The sequence below is a fragment of the Rhamphochromis longiceps genome, linkage group LG14 (assembly GCF_057381845.1).
Source record: "Rhamphochromis longiceps isolate RC_006_pf linkage group LG14, R_longiceps_female_GT1.1, whole genome shotgun sequence".
Taxonomy (NCBI): domain Eukaryota; kingdom Metazoa; phylum Chordata; class Actinopteri; order Cichliformes; family Cichlidae; genus Rhamphochromis; species Rhamphochromis longiceps.
The window spans coordinates 27,003,537-27,019,903 of NC_140570.1; the positions used below are offsets into that span (position 1 = coordinate 27,003,537).

Sequence of the window (16,367 nt, forward strand, 5' to 3'; positions counted from 1 at the left end):
GTCAGCTTCAACTTGTGGGTCTGTTGAACCACCTATGCAACTGACTCAAGCAAGTACTTATCCACACAACTGTCATTTGCAAAGTGATCTACAAACCCAAACATTACGGCCCACAGGTGGATTACCCCATTTCAGTGCATCTAGTAAAAGATGTAACACGAAACAATCAGGTTCTGTACTGATACAAGATGGCGCTACACATGATGTAAAATCACTTTTTCTTAAACCACACTTCAAAGACATTGTTAAATCCACTACAGTTTCTGAGAGGAGGGTTCAATGGTGTAAATTTTCTTCAGCATGTCATGTAAACTTCAGAATGAAATTAGTATCATACTGATGACAGATCTTAATATCACATCTATGCATCACAGATGTGAAAGTGGAAGTGAATGGATGACTGTAACTTGTTTCATAAAACTCTAAGAGTGCTGTAAAAATATACTCCATAAAAGTACTGTTTTGGAAAAATAATTTTTTTTCTACATATTCATTTGTAATGAATTGTGATTTGCATTGTTAATTCATATTTAAATAAACCTGTGTATATCCTTATTTTACATATATGAAACTACATTAAATGGCAAAGTTGGGCTTGTCCCTCATTTTGCTGAATTTGTACATCTACTGGGAATTAACTGTCTCTATTCGATTTTTATTTATGCTGCACCGAAAGGTATAAATACCAGTCTAAGTATTTCATCGTCATTACAGTACTTTAATGCTACTAAGGGTTTAGCTCAAGAAATGACATCAACACAAAGATGGCCAGAAAAGGGATGGGCACTTCTGCAACTGCTGTTAGTGGCATCTGCCTCTTCTGCTGAGGAGCCAGTGTGCAGGCGTAGAGGAGATCCTGAGAACCTGCTGCTATTTAAAGATGGAGAAATTATACTGGGTGGGGTGTTTTCTTTTCACACAGGCTGGAAAGACAGAACAGATACCTACATGATCAAACCTCTGCGACTACAATGTACCAGGTAAATGACAAGATACAAATCCATTTACATTTACGAAATCTGTTAGGAATCAAAAGTAGAATAAAATTTATTTTGATTTTTTCAGTCGTTTAAATTCCTTTCATTAGGGGTTTTTCTAATTTTTCTATGTAACTTTTCACTGTCCACTTTCTGCTGTAACAAAACAAATTTCCCATGTGTGGGACTAATAAATGTTATCTTATCATATCTTATCTTAAATGTTTTCATGAGAAATGCTTTTGTTTCTATTTAAACATTTATCCATAAATATTTGTGTCTGTTTTAAGGAACACAATTATTCATAATTGTTTGTCTCAATTAAGTTTAAATTTCAGAGATTTGCAGTTTGCCCAGGCTATGCTTTTTGCCATTGAGGAAATTAATAACAGCACAGACCTACTGCCAGGAATCTCTGTGGGCTATAAAATCTATGACATTTGTGGACCTGATACCAGAAGCATTGGAGCTACCCTGGCTTTAGCTAATGGTAATGAAATTGTGTCTGTACCGTCAAAGACAACGTGCACCAGACCTGCACATGTGCAGGCCATTATAGGAGCGACCTCTTCTTCTAAAAGCATAGCAGTAGCTACTGTCATCGGACCTTTTTTTATACCAGTGGTGGGTATTTTACATATCTAATTTTTTTTTAAATCTTTGAATACTTTTAAAAATATTTTGTTTTCTTAGATCAAAGCTTTGCCTGGTACATTTTATGTACCTGTACTGAGTAGAATTGCTATTTTTGTATCTATGCATATGCATCACAGCTGTTAAAAAAAAAATTCAAATATTTTATTTTTAACAGCTTCATTTTTTTCATCTTGTGTCTTTTTCATTTATAAGTTTTTCATTTTTTATTCTAGATCAGCTACTTTGCTACATGTGCTTGTCTCAGTGACAAAACCAAGTACCCATCCTTCCTCAGAACAATACCCAGTGACTACTACCAGAGCAGAGCCCTGGCCCATTTGGTCAAGTATTTTGGATGGACTTGGGTTGGAGCTATCAGATCCAATGATGATTATGGAAATAATGGCATGGCCACATTCACTGAAACTGCACAGCAGCTGGGCATCTGTCTGGAGTATTCTGTACCTTTCTTTAGAACAGATCCATCTGCCAAGATACAAAGGATAATTGACATTATAAAGGCTTCAACCTCCAAGGTGATTGTTACATTCCTTACCCGTGCAGATTTGAATGTGCTGCTACCTGAGTTTTCATACCATAACTTGTCTGGGTATCAGTGGATAGGCAGTGAGACTTGGATATTTGATTCACGAACTGCAGAAATGGACACACATCACATACTGGATGGTGCCATAGGTCTTTCCATTCCTAAAGTACATGTCACTGGCCTGAGAGAGTTCATACTGAATGAGAAGCCACTCAATTCATCAAACAATGAACTGTTTATTGAGTTCTGGGAGACATTATTTAACTGTAGGTTTAGGCAGTCAGCGTCATCAGCAGACATTCAGAAAGAGTGTACTGGGCATGAAGATGTAACTGGAGTTCAAAATAGCTTCATTGACATGTCTCTCATGCCTCTCTTTAACAATGTCTACAAAGGAGTGTATGCAGTGGCCCATGCACTTCACAATATCCTCAGCTGTAATAAAACATGTAACAAAAATGTGCAGCTAGACCCACTCACGGTGAGCTTTTTACTAATTTACATTACAATGTTCACATTAAGATACATTATTAAAAAGATATTTTAGTTAAAAATATTTTCAAGAACTTCATTTTGCAGTTCTTCTGTATATTTTTCAGTCAGTAGGTGTGCAAAATCTTTGTCACGCAATAAATTGAGTCATAACATATTTCTTAGGTTCTGCAACACATACGAAAGATCCATTTCACAACTAAGGAAGGAGATGAGGTTCACTTTGATGAGAATGGAGATCCAGCAGCAAAGTATGACATTATAAACTGGCAGTCAAGAGAAAACAGTGTTGTGGAGTTTGTAACAGTTGGTCTGTATAATCCATCATTAGTTCAAAAAAAACAGCTAAATCTGCAAAACAAGTCTTTAATTTGGGCAAGAAACTCAAAGCAGGTAAGCTATCGTACAATTTCATTGTTTTTATGTTTTTGTTCTATTTTTTAATTTTATACATATGTACATACTTTGTTTATTTTGGTTTTGATGCTTCAACATTAAGAGTTTTATTTATTTGTTTTTTAACAAAGAACATCACAGAGACATTTTTTTTCTCAATGTCTATAGACAGTTAAACGTTCTTGATCATGCAGGTGCCTGTGTCAGTTTGCAGTGAGAAATGTCCCCCAGGAACACGTAAGGTTCTCCAGAAAGGAAGGCCTGTTTGCTGCTATGACTGTATAAGATGTGCAGAAGGAGAAATCAGCAACGTTACCGGTGTGGTGATATTTCATTTAATTTTGGTGTGTTGCAAAGCAAAGTTATATATGTAGGAAGGCCATATGAGAACTATTTAATGATTTTGATTAATGCTTTTATGCAGAGATAATCTCCATCTAGAATGCCTGATTAAAATATTTGAAAATATTTAACTCACTGCCTCAGGTTAGTCTGTATGCCCTCACATTCTATTACAGCTTGTTTATAAAGTGATAACCTTTCAACATCAAAGTAATATCATGGTAGCAACAGTGGTTATAGTTAAGAAATATTAAACTAACATTAATGTTATTGGACTAGGGAAACAAGGCAGAAACAAATATGTAATAATGTGGTAATTTCTAAGTTATTACCACTCAATTACTTGTCAAAGAGTCTGTGTAATAAGCAGGAAGCAGCGCTGCAAAACTGCCCATTTTTGTTTAATAACAAATTAATAACCAAACTTAAAAAGTAGTGATGACCACCAGGAAACACCTTTGGCATTTTCTGCTTAACCCTTTACAGCCGATCGGAGCGGGCACACTCTGTTTTGCGTAACTATTTTTAAATCCCGGTAGCACTGCAACCACGTAAGCTAGCGCAAAAAATTTTTTTTGCATATGAAACCGGAGGAGTTGTACTTACATCTTATGCCATCAGCTTGTCCTAGGTCACGGTTTCCTTCCACATAAAGCTTTGCAAAAACTGCATAAAAAGCGCTTGCAGGAACAAAAACATAATATTCCAGAAACACGCTTTACCGATCCAATCAGCTGGTCATAACACTTCCTACGTTGGAATAGACGTCAGCGCGAACTTTTGCATTTCCGCCATTACCTGCCCGAAACCGGAAGTGACGTCATTTTCGCGGAAATGTAGTCTTTTTTACTATCAGGGCCTCAGGGCCTATACTCGTCTTTTTAAAAGTTATCTTTGACTTTATGACTTTCTGTGTCGTTTCTGGGATGCTTAGGACTCATATTGCACTGCTGGAAATAGTTTATTTTGATGCATATGCTGCTTTTTTGCAAATTTGCAGTATAATATTTATTTTCGTTTTTCCTGCAGTGTATAAAAATTGGTGTATTTCAAAAATACAACTATGAAGACACTCAAAATAAATTTCCTGTGGTGGGAAACTATTTTGTGCAACTTTTTTGTATTTACAGTTTTGAGGGATAAGCCTCTTAAATTTCTCTAACTACAAATATATGTTAAAAAAGCAAAAACGATTTTCAATTTTTTTGTAGTTTATTGCACTTTTTTGCAATTTATGTAATTACTATGCACTTAATGAATACATATTATTAAAATCTGGGCTATAATGGTTGTATTGATGTATAGCAACTTGAAATGCTCCCAAAAATGGCTCCACAGCATGTAAAAATATGATATAAGCTCTGGCGGACTTGGTTCTATGGTAGGTCTTAAAGGGTTAATAAGCAGGAATTGAATTCCATGATCATTATAACTGAATGAAACAAGAACCAGGAAGTCTGTAATGAAGTGAAAAAACTTAGGTAAAATACTAATAATTAAGCTTAAAAGAATAATACATATGAATATATTAGGTGTGCATAGAAGTGTAAAGGACCCTCTTTCACAGCATAGTTTAAATATGGATGACAATGCATAGTATCGTAAAAATATTTCAGGTAGGAAAGGAAGTGGAACTAATTTTTAAAATGTCCAGTACACAAAAATAAGATGCCATCTATGTTCTCCCGTTTGTCCAATATACTGTTATAATCCATTGTTTTGTGCAAGCATCGCTCCAAGAAGCAAGCCAAAAAGACACACTACTTCTTCTTTGTTTTTATCCAGGGCTAAAATACAAATGACAGCTTCCCAGTAGACAGCAGTCTGCCACCTACTGGCAGCCAGCTCTTTGTAGGTTGTTTCTATTTATGCTTATAACAGAAAAACTACCACAGGTGTTTCCAGGTAATCACAACGTTCTTACGTCTGCTTTAATAGTTGATTAATATGTTATTAAATAGAGAGGCAGATTTGCATTTTGCAGTTCTGTTTCCTGCTTATTACACAGAAACCACCAGTGGTAATTCAGTAGTTATTACTTGAAAACTGCATTTTTTACCCTACTATTACCACTCTTTTACCGAGCTGTATTTCTACAGTATTAAACTTAGTTTTTGGGTGCTTATTATGCATTAACATAAATGTCAGCATAATATTCCTTTCCTGTTACAAATGTTGCTACCATAATATTACTTGGTTATTAAGTGGTTATTACTTTGGTAATAGCATGGTAATAACTTAACTAATCCATCCATCCATCCATCGTCATCCGCTTTGTCCGGGGTCGGGTCGCGGGGGCAGCAGCCTAAGCAAAGAGGCCCAGACCTCCCTCTCCCCAGCCACCTCCTCCAGCTTGTCCGGGGGAATACCAAGGCGTTCCCAGGCCAGCCGAGAGATATAATCTCTCCAGCGTGTCCTGGGTCTGCCCCGGGGCCTCCTCCCGGTGGGACATGCCTGGAACACCTCACCCAGGAGGCGCCCAGGGGGCATCCTTGTCAGATGCCCGAACCACCTCAGCTGGCTCCTTTCGATGTGGAGCAGCAGCTGCTCTACTCTGAGCCCCTCCCGGATGGCCGAACTTCTCACCCTATCTCTAAGGGAGAGGCCAGCCACCCTTCGGAGGAAGCTCATTTCTGCCGCTTGTATCCGCGATCTCGTTCTTTCGGTCACTACCCACAGCTCGTGGCCATAGGTGAGGGTAGGGACGTAGATCGACCGGTAAATTGAGAGCTTCGCTTTTACACTCAGCTCCCTCTTCACCACGACGGACCGGTGCAACGTCCGCATTACTGCAGCTGCAGCCCCAATCCGTCTGTCGATCTCCGGCTTCCTTCTCCCATCACTCGCGAACAAGACCCCGAGATACTTGAACTCCTCCACTTGGGGCAGGAACTCATCCCCGACCCGGAGTGGGCACTCCACCCTTTTCCGGCTGAGAACCATGGCCTCGGATTTGGAGGTGCTGATCCTCATTCCCGCTGCTTCACACTCGGCTGCGAACCGTTCCAGTGCGAGCTGGAGGCCTTCACCTGATGAAGCCAACAGAACCACATCATCTGCAAAAATCAGAGATGAGATTCTGAGGCCACCAAAGCGAAAGCCCTCCGCCACTTGGCTGCGCCTAGAAATCCTGTCCATAAAAATTATGAACAGAACCGGAGACAAAGGGCAGCCCTGGCGAAGCCCATCACCCACCGGGAACGAGTCCGACTTATTGCCGGCAATGCGAACCAAGCTCTTGCAACGGTTGTATAGGGATCGAATGGCCCGTAGCAATGGGCCAGACACCCCATATTCCCGCAACACCTCCCACAGGACACCCCGAGGGACACGGTCGAATGCCTTCTCCAAGTCCACAAAACACATGTAGACTGGTTGGGCAAACTCCCATGCACCCTCAAGTATCCTGGAGAGGATAAAGAGCTGGTCCAGTGTTCCGCGACCAGGACGAAAACCGCATTGTTCCTCCTGTATCCGAGGTTCGACTAACGGACGAACTCTCCTTTCCAGCACCCTGGCATAGACTTTCCCAGGCAGGCTGAGGAGTGTGATCCCCCTGTAGTTGGAACACACCCTCCGGTCCCCTTTCTTAAAGATAGGGACCACCACCCCGGTCTGCCAGTCCACAGGTACTGCCCCTGATCTCCACGCAACATTGCAGAGGCGTGTCAACCAGGACAGCCCTACAACGTCCAGAGCCTTCAGGAACTCGGGGCGGACCTCATCAACACCAGGGGGTCTGCCACCAAGGAGTTGTTTAACTGCCTCAGTGACCTCGCCCCCGGAAATTGGCGGGTCATTCCCCTCATCCCCAGACTCTGCTTCCTCCCCGGAAGACGTGTCAGTGGGATTAAGGAGGTCCTCGAAGTATTCCTTCCACCGCCTGACAATTTTCTCAGTCGACGTCAGCAGCGCTCCGCCAGCACTATACACAGTGCAGGTAGAGCACCGCTTTCCCCTCCTGAGACGTCTGACGGTTTGCCAGAATCTCTTCGAGGCAGTCCGAAAGTCTTTTTCCATGGCCTCTCCGAACTCCTCCCACACCCGAGTTTTTGCTTCAGCCACTGCCCGAGCCGCATTCCGCTTGGCCTGTCGATACCTGTCGGCTGCCTCCGGAGTCCCACAGGCTAACCAAGCCCGATAGGACTCCTTCTTCAGCCTGGTGGCTCCCTTCACCTCTGGTGTCCACCATTTGGTTCGGGGATTACCACCACGGCAGGCACCCACCACCTTGCGGCCGCAGCTCAATGCAGCAGCTTCGGCAATGGAGACGCTGAACATGGTCCATTCGGACTCAATGTCCCCGGTCTCCCTCGGAATGCTGTTGAAGCTCTGCCGGAGGTGTGCGTTGAAGATCTCGCGGACTGGGGCCTCTGCTAGACGTTCCCAGCACACCCTCACTACGCGTTTAGGTGCACCAGGTCTGTCCAGCGTCCTCCCCCGCCACCTGATCCAACTCACCACCAGGTGGTGATCAGTTGACAGCTCAGCCCCTCTCTTTACCCGAGTGTCCAGAACATATGGTCGCAGGTCTGCTGATACAAAATCGATCATCGACCTACGGCCTAGAGCGTCCTGGTGCCACGTGCACTTATGGACACTCTTATGTTCGAACAGGGTGTTCGTTATGGCCAAACTGTGGTTAGCACAGAAGTCCAATAACAGAGCACCGCTCGGGTTCAGATCAGGGAGGCCGTTCCTCCCAATCACGCCCCTCCAGGTCTCGCGGTCGTTACCCACGTGAGCATTGAAGTCTCCCAGCAGGACAACAGAGTCTCCAGGTGGAGCACCCTCCAGCACCCCCCCCCCCCCCCCCCCCCAGGGACTCTAAGAAGGCTGGGTACTCTGAACTGCCACTCGGCGCATCAGCGCAGATGACAGTCAGGACCCGTTCCCCGACCCTAAGGCGCAACTTAACTAATAATAATAATAATAATAATGGATTGGATTTATATAGCGCTTTTCTAGGCACCCAAAGCGCTTTACAATGCCGCTATTCATTCACTCTCACATTCATACACTGGTGGAGGCAAGCTACAGTTGTAGTCACAGCTGCCCTGGGGCAGACTGACAGAAACGAGGCTGCCATATCGCGCCATCGGCCCCTCTGGCCAACACCAGAGGGGCCGATAACTGCATTACTACTTTGTTTCTGCCTTGTTACCTGACTATTACTATTTAAGTACTGAGCTGTAATAAAACGTGCTACCTTAGAAGAGTATACATATATATTTCAACAAACTCCCTCTTGCCCCTGTGGGTGGTCTGTCCTTCAAGTTCAGGTCCTTTACCAGAGGTTTGGGAACTTGTGGGTCCTGTGCAGTATATTTGCTGTTCCTAGGACTGCGCTCTTCTGGACAGAGATCTCAGATGTTGTTCCTGGTATCTGCTGGAGCCACTCACCTAGCTTGGGAGTCATTGCACCTAGCACTCCGATTACCACTGGGACCACTGTTACCTTCACCCTTCACGTCTTCTTGAGCTCTTTTCTGAGCCCTTGGTATTTCTCAAGCTTCTTGTGTTCCTTATTTCTGATGTTGCTGTCATTGGGAACCGCTACATCTATCACTACGGCTGTTGTCTTCTGTTTGTTTACCACCACTATGTCCGGTTGGTTAGCCATCTCCATTTTGTCCATCTGTATCTGAAAGCCTGTGACAAAGTGGTGAGAACACCATTTGTCCATATTTTTAGTTAACATTCTTGTTTTGATTTAGCCATATCTCATATGTAGTCTGCAATAAGCAAACATCTACTATCCTGGGTTTGTTTATGTTTTGCACTTTTACAGATTGTGCAACATCTTGGTTTAACTCAATTCTGACAAGTTTGTTAAGTTAACATGTTATTTATTTCAACTGTTAATTGGTTTTGTTTGAACCCACCTTACCTACCTGTGTTCCAGGAACAAAAGGAGGAAATGTAGCTTAGTTTCCTGGTTAATCTGAGGTCACAGGAAGAGACCAGGTGAAGAAGGAGGAGACTCTTTGTAATTTAATAAAGCTGATTTTTAGAGTGTTAGTAGAGAAATGGATTTGTTTTCATATGTATTGACTATGCCGCACAGCAAGAAGGTCAATTCTACCATCAAGCCGGGGTCATTTTGTGTGGAGTTTGCATGTTCTCCCCGTGTTTGCGTGGGTTCCCTCCGGGTACTCCGGCTTCCTCCCACCATCCAAAGACATGCAACTTGTGGGGATAGGTTAATAGGATAATCCAAATAGCCACTAGGTGTGAATGTGAGTGCGGATGGTTGTCTGTCCCTGTGTGTTGGCCCTGCGACAGACTGGCGACCTGTCCACGGTGTACCCGCCTCTCGCCCTATGACAGCTGGGATAGGCTCCAGCCCCCCCGCGACCCTGAAAAGGATAAGCGGAAGCAAAGGGATGGATGGATGTAGTGACTATACCTTAGAGTTTTATTGCTAGGATAAGTAGTAGTACAGGTTTGAGTATAGAAATGTTTGCCATACCTACCCTAATGGAATAGTCCAGGGGTGAATGGACTATTTAAGCAGATGAAAGCAGGTGTTAAGGAAGGAAGGACCAGGGCAGTGTAGCTGTGTGCAGTTTAACCTTAATTTCCGTTGATTTAAGTTTAGTTATGTTTATTTGAACTGAGTTAATTTTGGAGTTGAGTTTTTTATTTATTTTTGTAAATATTGGTTGGTCACAAAATGGTGAATAAATCACTTGCTACACTGGACAGCATCTGTCTCCTGCACTTCTTTGTCAAGTCCTACCAAAAAGCCACACAGAATCTTAACTCGATCATTCTCGAGGGGGTTTCTCCCAATTTGACCTTGGGACTTGCAGACCATACTCGGCACAGATGATTCTGTATATTATGCCAGCCACTTGGTTATTGCGTTCCATGTATGCCCTGCCAGCTAGCAACATGCATCCTGCAGTTATGTGCTGGATTGTCTCAGGGGCATCTTTACACAGCTTGCTCCTGGGGTCTTGTCTGGTGTGACAGACCCCAGCTTCTATGGATCCTGTGCTCAGAGCTTTTTCCTCTGCTGTCATGATTAGTGCCTCTGTACTGTCTTTCAGCTTTTTCGAGGCACTGGTAGGATTTCTGGATGTCAGCCACTTCCTCTGTCTGCCAGCATACATACTGTGCAGAGGCCTATTCTTCATGATGGTTCCTCCTCTTTCTTGGGGATATACATATATGTACATATATACATATATGTATGTACATATATATATACATATGTGTACATATATATATACATATGTGTACATATATATATACATATGTGTACATATATATATACATATGTGTACACATATATATACATATGTGTACACATATATACATATGTGTACACATATACATATATACATATATGTACACATATATATATATGTACACATATATATATATGTACACATATATATATATGTACACATATATATATATATACACATATATATATATATATATATATATATACACATATATATATATATATATATATATACACATATATATATATATATATATATATACACATATATATATATATATATATATATATATATATATATATATATATATATATATATATATGTACACATATATATATACACATGCATATACATATACATATAAATAGATAGATATAGATATAGATATCGTTAGGATAAAAGGGACATGTTTGATTTTCTAACAGGAGAATTATGTATCTTTCTGCCTGTGTATGCTCATGATTTTTTTTAAAATTATATGCATATTCCTTTAAAATTCTAGGGGAAAGTATACTACATTCACAATCTCTGATGAATGCTGTGTCAATCGTCATTTAATCACAAAACAGTGTAGCAGTCATTCAATAATAATGTTGTTTTTCAACTTCTAATTCTAAAGCACCAGTAGAATATATCATGGCAGAGGCATACACAACTGTACTGGGTAAAAGTAACGTCTGTTTTAATATTAATTTCCAGATTCAGTCACCTGTGTGAGATGTCTCCCTGAGTTTTGGTCAAATGAGAGAAGAGATGCTTGTATAAAGAAGGAAGCAGTGTTTCTATCATATGAAGAAATTATGGGAGCACTGCTGACTGCAGCATCTATATTTGGGGCCCACATGACGATTGGTGTGATACTTATTTTCTTCAAGTATAGGAAAACTCCTATTGTCAGGGCAAACAACTCTGAACTGAGCTTCCTGCTGCTCTTCTCCTTAATTCTGTGTTTTCTGTGTTCTCTGACCTTCATTGGTCAGCCCTCTGATTGGTCCTGTATGCTCCGACATGTAGCATTTGGCATCACCTTTGTCCTCTGTATCTCTTGTCTTCTGGGAAAAACTATGGTTGTTTTAATGGCCTTCAGAGCTACACGTCCAGGTAGTAATGTTAAAAAATGGTTTGGGCAGACACAGCAGAGACTCTGTGTTACAGCATTCACTCTTATACAAATTAACATATGTATCATCTGGCTAACAACTTCTCCTCCTTTTCCATTTAAGAATTTTAAGGAAATCAAAGACAAGATCACATTGGAGTGTGCCCTCGGCTCAGTTGTGGGCTTTTGGGCTGTGCTTGGTTATATAGGACTTCTGGCTATTTTATGTTTTATTTTTGCATTTTTAGCTCGAAAGCTACCCGATAATTTCAACGAAGCCAAATTTATCACTTTCAGCATGCTGATATTCTGTGCAGTATGGATTACATTTGTCCCAGCATATGTCAGCTCCCCTGGGAAGTTCAGTGTTGCTGTAGAAATTTTTGCTATACTTGCTTCCAGTTTTGGACTGCTAATTTGCATCTTCATACCCAAATGTTATATAATCTTAATGAAACCTGAGAAGAATACAAAGAAACACATGATGGGGAAGAAGGCACCAAATTCACTCTGAAAAATGAATGTGGTAAAATGGGATTTTAATTTGATCATTTGTACATAATTAGTTTGTCACCATCCTGTCAGAATAGAAAGAAGCTGTCAGCAGGATACACTCCAATTGATACTGTCTTTATAGAAACTACTTCTCCTTTTTTGATGCATTTTAATTACTTATTCAAACAAGAAAGATCTGCGAAAGCGCTCCTTCCTGCAGCGAGGGTGTTTCAGTCTCTGACTAAAAGAGCTGCTCAGCCCACTCATATACTCATGCAGTGGGTGATGTGGGTTGTTCCTGATGGATGTCAGCTAACTAACTAACATCCTCCTCTCGCCAACCACCTCCACAGACTCCAGGGGACATAACAGCACGGAGCTAGACCTCCACACCAGTTTGTCAATCCTGCTCCTTTCCCTGTCCGTGCATCCACTCCCCCAGCAGGCCACTGCATAGAAAAGGGCAGATGCTACCACAGTGTCATAGAATGTCCTTAACCCTTTACGACCTACCAAGTCCGCCAGAGCTTATATTATATTTTTACATGCTGTAGTGCCATTTTTGGGAGCATTTCAAGTTGCAATACAACCATTATAGCCCAAATTTTAATAATATGTCGGCATTAAGTGCATAGAAATTACAAAAATTGCAAGAAAGTGCAATAAACTACAAAAAAATTGAAAATCGTTTTTGTTTTTTTTAAACATATATATTTCTAGTTAGACAAATTTAAGAGGCTTATCCCTCAAAACTGTAAATACAAAAAAGTTGCACAAAATAATTTCCCACCACAGAAAATTTATTTTGAGTGTCTTCATAGTTTTATTTTTGAAAAACAGCAAAACAGGAAAAACGAAAATAAATATTATAGTGCAAATTTGCACTATATTTTTTTTGGTGCATAAAAAAAATATACAAAAAAGCATATGCTGCTTTTTTGTTCAAAAAAGCAGCATATGCATCAAAATAAACTATTTCCAGCAGTGCAATTTTAGTTCTAAGCATCTCAGAAACGACACAGAAAGTCATAAAGTCAAACATATCTTTTAAAAACACCAGTATAGGCTCATGAAGCCCTGATGGTAAAAAAAAAAAAACTACATTTCCGCGAAAATGACATCACTTCCGGTTTCGGGCAGGTCATGGCGGACACGCGATAGTTCACGCTGATGTCTATTGTAACGTAGGAAGTGTTATGAACAGCTGATCGGATCGGCAAAGCGTGTTTCTGGAATATTATGTTTTGGTTGCTGCAAGTGCTTTTTATGCAGTTTTTGCAAAGCCATATGTGGAAGGAAACCGTTACCTAGGACAAGCTGATGGCATAAGATGTAAGTACAACTCCTCCGGTTTCATATGCAAAAAAATTATTGCGCTAGCTTATGTGGTTGCAGTTCTACAAGTATTTAAATGTAGTTGCACAAAACGGAGCGTGCCCGCTCTCACCGGTTTTAAAGGGTTAACAGAGTCCTGCAGACTCCGAAGGACCTCAGTCTCCTCAGCAGGTGGAGTCGACTCTGGCCCTTCTTATACAGGATGTCTGTATTTGTAGTCCAGTCCAGTTTATTGTTGAGGTGAACACCCAGGTACTTATAAGAGTCCACTATCTCAATGTCTTTCCCTTGGATGTTCACCGGTGTAGTAGTGGGTGACTTCCTCCTGAAGTCTATGATCATCTCCTTTGTCTTGCCGGCGTTGTTTTGGAGTACATTGGTCTCACACCAGCCAACAAAGTCACTGATGACCCCCCTGTATTCCTGATCATTCCCGTCTGATACGCATCCAATGATGGCTGTATCATCTGAGAACGTCTGTAGATGGCAATCATCCGAATTATAACAGAAGTCTGAAGTGTAAAGGCTGAACAGGAAAGGTGAGAGAACCGTGCCCTGTGGTGCTCCTGTGCTGCAGATTGCCACCTCGGACGCACAGTCATGGAGCCTCACATACTGTGGTCTGTTGGTAAGGTAGTCGATGGTCCATGCAGTCAGCTGTTTGCCTACTCCGGCTCTCTCCAGCTTCCCTCTCAGTAGTGCAGGTTGAATGGTGTTGAAAGCACTGGAGAAGTCAAAAAACATGATCGTCACAGTGCTCCCCGCCTGCTCTAGATGAGAGAGGGATCGGTGTACCAGGTAGATGACAGCGTCATCCACCCCAATTCCAGAACGGTAGGCGAACTGCAGGGGATCCATCACTGAGCCCACCAGTGGCCGAAGGTGGTGCAGGATGAGCCATTCCATAGTCTTCATCAGATGAGAAGTCAAGGCAACAGGCCTGAAGTGGTTGGACTACTTGAGGTGTGCGATTTTTGGCACCGGAACCACACAGGAAGTCTTCCACAGTTCAGGAACTCTCTCCAGGCTCAGGCTCAGTTTGAGGATGTACAGGGCCACCTGACAGAGCTGGTCTGCACAGTCCCTGAGCAGTCTGGAGCAGATTCCATCCGGATCTGCAGCCTTCCTTGCCTTCGTCCTCTTGAGCTGATTTTTCACCTGATCAGCTGTGAAGTAGATGTGAGGCTGAGCTGGAGGGGGGGGGGGCTGGCTTTGTTGTGGGTAGATGTGTGGATAGGGGTGAAGCAGGGTTGTGGTGAGAGGAGAGCTCAGGTGACAATGGCATTGCACCCGGAGGGGGGGGGGGGGGCAACTGGAGGGGGGGGGGGGGGGGGGTTAATGGAACCTGGGGGGTGGGAGAGGTGATAAGTGGGCCATTGTCAAATCTGTTAAAAGACAGATTCAAGTTGTTAGCCCACCCCCGGCCAGCAGACACTGTGGCTCCTCCATTCAAGTAGATTGGCCCATTGTCAGTGACACAAAGTTATTAAGGCAAACTTACTCCATGGAGCCCTGCTCTTAAAAAAACTGCTATAGTGCCCGTAGTAGCGGCAATAAGTCTTATGTTAACAAAACAAGGATGCACTTCCCACTTTCACCTTCTGTCTTTTAAGCAAAATGAGTGCATTAAAAAATTAAGGAAAAAGAAGGGAGATTTGTCCTTGTGAAAGGAAGACTAGAAGATGAAATGGCCACAGTGATTCATGTACTGTATATGCATAGCCCAACAGTGGAAAACATTTCTTTAAACCTTTTTTGATACCATAAGTCTGGAAATGGAAGGGATATTAATATGTGGTGACAACTTTAATATAGTTTTAGACAGTAAACTGGACACAACAAATAAGAAGAAAAATACTAACCTCATTACAAAAACAATTAAGACAAAGAATTTGGGATAGTTCACATCTGGAGGGCAGTACACCCCTAAAAGAGGGACTATACACTACTCAGGGACCAATAACAGCTACACAAAAATTGACTATTTGTTTTTTTACACATAAGAAGGAACTATGGGTAAAGAAATGTGAAATTCAAGAAGCAGGTGTATAAGATCGCTGTGCAGTTTATCTGGAGGTCAAACTAAATGGGCAGAGGAAAAATACAAAGTAGTAACTCAAGAGTAAAAGAAAGATAAAAATTTTAACCAAGAAGAAAATAGCAATGGACAATTTGGACAAGTTTTCTCCCCAACAAACACAACAATGTCAACAAATCGTGCACCGTCAAAGGCACCTGCGGGTGCCATTGGTTTCTTTCTATAATACTGGACTTATTTTTCTACGAAGGTTGGAACTTTGAGAGTGTTTAAATGAGAGAAAAGTGTGAAATTGTTCATGCCTGTCTGAGAAAAGTGCGTAATGAGGGGTTTTAAAGCCTTAAAACATCTATAATAATAAAAAAAAAAATTAAGTTGGCTACTTCGCGGATTTCAACTATCACAGGTTATTTTTATCCCGCGATAAACGAGGGACCACTGTATAGATATGAACCAGATCATTAACGAATCCAAGTGATCAGTAATTGTTGATGAGTGGTCATGACAATTTGCATATTAATGATCAAAGAACTGAACTCACAGCCCAGTGTTCATTCCTTATTTCTTTGTCCATTCACTAAAATAGACAAAGATAAGGAGTGACGTGGAAGGGTGGAACCTTCTTTCATTAGATATTGGTTCAAGAATAGAGACTATAAAAATAAGTATTTTTTCCCAGCTTCTCTACTTATTTAAATCACTGCCTATCTCAATAGGCAGTGATTTAAAACAACAATCCCAGAAAACAATATAG

The 16,367-nt window shown here is 41.6% G+C and overlaps 1 protein-coding gene across 1 annotated transcript; it reads left to right on the forward strand.

Moving 5' to 3' along the window:
* The first annotated feature begins 789 nt into the window (after positions 1 to 789).
* On the forward strand, positions 790 to 12,259 carry LOC146654216 (extracellular calcium-sensing receptor-like). The gene is made up of 6 exons (XM_085379614.1): positions 790 to 980; positions 1,304 to 1,601; positions 1,847 to 2,641; positions 2,818 to 3,045; positions 3,243 to 3,366; positions 11,346 to 12,259. Exons 1-6 carry the CDS (start codon positions 949 to 951, stop codon positions 12,257 to 12,259), a joined length of 2,391 nt encoding a protein of 796 aa, XP_085235740.1. The 5' UTR covers positions 790 to 948.
* The last annotated feature ends 4,108 nt before the right edge of the window (positions 12,260 to 16,367 follow it).

What these genes read in the sequence shown, in the direction of transcription:
- LOC146654216 (XM_085379614.1), top strand. Translation starts at nt 949, where the DNA reads ATGATCAAACCTCTGCGACTACAATGTACCAG. An exon ending in CTGCGACTACAATGTACCAG is followed by an intron (nt 981 to 1,303) that starts GTAAATGACAAG and finishes GTCTCAATTAAG; the next exon opens with TTTAAATTTCAGAGATTTGC. An exon ending in AGAAATCAGCAACGTTACCG is followed by an intron (nt 3,367 to 11,345) that starts GTGTGGTGATAT and finishes ATTAATTTCCAG; the next exon opens with ATTCAGTCACCTGTGTGAGA.